This window comes from Trypanosoma cruzi, genomic scaffold (assembly GCF_000209065.1).
Source record: "Trypanosoma cruzi strain CL Brener 1047053516657 genomic scaffold, whole genome shotgun sequence".
Classification (NCBI taxonomy): domain Eukaryota; phylum Euglenozoa; class Kinetoplastea; order Trypanosomatida; family Trypanosomatidae; genus Trypanosoma; species Trypanosoma cruzi.
This window is the reverse complement of record NW_001849436.1, coordinates 127,321-129,491: the sequence shown is the minus strand read 5'-3', so window position 1 is coordinate 129,491 and position 2,171 is coordinate 127,321. Positions and strand designations below refer to the sequence as shown.

Below are 2,171 nucleotides of genomic sequence, written 5' to 3'. Positions count from 1 at the left end.
AGAACGCATTGGGTAAACCACGCTCCCCCGGAGGGTACCTCCCCTTCTGAGTGTACAGAATTAAATTATTTCCCTCAATGATCGCAGTAATGATGGATCCCAAAAGATACCTCCTGCCGTAAGGGTCAGGTGGCGCGTCTGTCGACAGCCATGAGAGTACCCCGAAAGCTTCAGTCCACGATTCCCCCATGTCATTCGACTCAAACACCTTGCGGCCATCCAAACAGTCAGTAACCATGAGAAGTGTCCCATAATCCCATTCGATGATGCGGGAGTCAAAGCAGTCCACAGGAGAAATGCCCTTTGGGACCACCCAGCTGTTGCCTTTATCCTTTGAGTAAATGAGCAATGAGACAGGGTCTCCATTTTGATTCCTCGCTGTCAGAGGAAACACAATCGTGCCGTCGTACGTCACAATGCCTGAGCCACCACCACCCACAAATTCCTTCAGTGCACTTTTAAGCTTTTCGGGGATCAGTGACATCAGTGATATGGGTGCAGCCCATTCGATCCATTCACCCCGACCGCTGGATATGGACTGCGTGGCCTCACCCACAAGCATTCGAATATCCCAGCCAACCTTCTGCCAAATCTTTTTAGTAGCGTCATACTTCATAGTACAGTTTCCCACAAGTAGAAACGCCTTATTGTCCATTCCAACTGATGTGGGATTTCGCAAAACGCCCAAAAGATCATCGCCATTCCCATCGCCAAGGACAGTGTGCGCCCTCCATTCCTTGCTGGTGACTTCAGCAACAATGGATGGCCACGTCTCCGCAGCGCTGATGTACCCCGCCACAATATCGGCAGAACCAAGCCCACTCGATGTTTTGTGCGATCCAGTATACCTGATCCAACCCTCGGCAAGCACAGTCATCACTCCACCAGCACGGACGAGAGAAGGAGCGGCAAATGACTCCCTCGTTGTAATTTGGCCCTTCCCACCTTTTGAATCCACCAGCGTCTTCTCTGGCACAAGAATAGCAACCTCATTCGGCAGCTGCGCATCCCCCAAATTGATCTCCACCGCGTGTGCAGCTCCACTGCCGCCGCACATCATCACGACAAGGAGGAGCAACGCGGAAGCAAACACAGGCCGGGACATGTTGGGTCTCTGCGGCTCACTCTCTCTTCCTTCCCTCCTCCTTCCGGTGGATCCGGTCACGCGGCGACGGTTGTGTGTGCGGGTTGCCTTCACTGCAGCAACACGTGAGAGCATACAAATATGTGTGTGGACTGTGTGTGTGCTGTTGTTGGTCCTTTCACTGCCTTCAAATTTCACAGTAGCGATTCGCGCTTGGTAGTAGCTTCCTTCTTGGAGGGGAGCAACAGGCAACAGCGGCAGAAAGAGAACAGAACAGCAGTACACACCGTCACCGCTCAAAGCGAAGCACAAAATCACCATCCCCGCAGCCATTACTCCACAGCACCTCTCAACAGCACAAAAAAATTAAGAAAAACATGTGAGCAGCCTCCCAATGGGGGACCGCAGGCCATGGCGCTACAAATAAGCCAAGCAACAGGGAGCCACGTGTGCAGTGAGGAGCACGAGAGTTGCACTGCAACGGCACGGCTGCGTGACAACCCGTTGGGAGCATCGATGCAGAGCAGCACGTCACGTGCAAGAAGAGTTGCTTCTCCCGCTCAAGAAAGAAGAAAAACAGCCTCAGCGTCCCAATAACGAGAGGTCGTCTGCACCTCCTCGCAGCACCTGCAAGCTCTGCAGGCACAATGACGCAGATGACGCTCTCCTGCACGCATGGCGGCCGCTGCATCCTTAACAACGGCAACCGCATCCTGTGGCACCACACATCGCAGCGGGTGCGCACAGTCTCCGTCTCCCTCCTGTCCCTCTCCCTGAGAACTCATCGGCGGCCGTGGCACACTCACCGGCATGTCAGAAAGCAATTGTGTTTCTTCCTCCCCCGCACATCGCACAGCAGCACCGCCAAACGCATGTCGCTCCTCCTTTCACAGATTCTCCTCAGACACGCCTCCCGCCACATTCATCAGCTCACAGGCACGCAGTCCGTAAACGTCACGCTGCTGCCCCGCATGACGGTGCCGCACACACACCAACACGGCGCCCCGCCACTCGGCGCAAGCAGCGTCTGGACACACAAAACAGGTTGCCCCAGCGAACAACAGCCCCCTCCAAGCAGTGAAACAGG

At 54.8% G+C, this 2,171-nt stretch overlaps 1 protein-coding gene across 1 annotated transcript, besides 1 other annotated feature; it reads right to left on the bottom strand.

Moving 5' to 3' along the window:
• On the bottom strand, positions 1-1,219 carry Tc00.1047053510171.10 (trans-sialidase, putative; the record flags this gene model as incomplete). Its single annotated transcript, XM_797540.1, has 1 exon — positions 1-1,219. A coding segment is annotated over one exon (1,219 nt), but the record flags the coding sequence as incomplete, so codon positions are not given.
• Positions 1-2,171: a sequence feature (areas not merged during assembly with more than two copies in the genome that could not be assigned to a particular haplotype).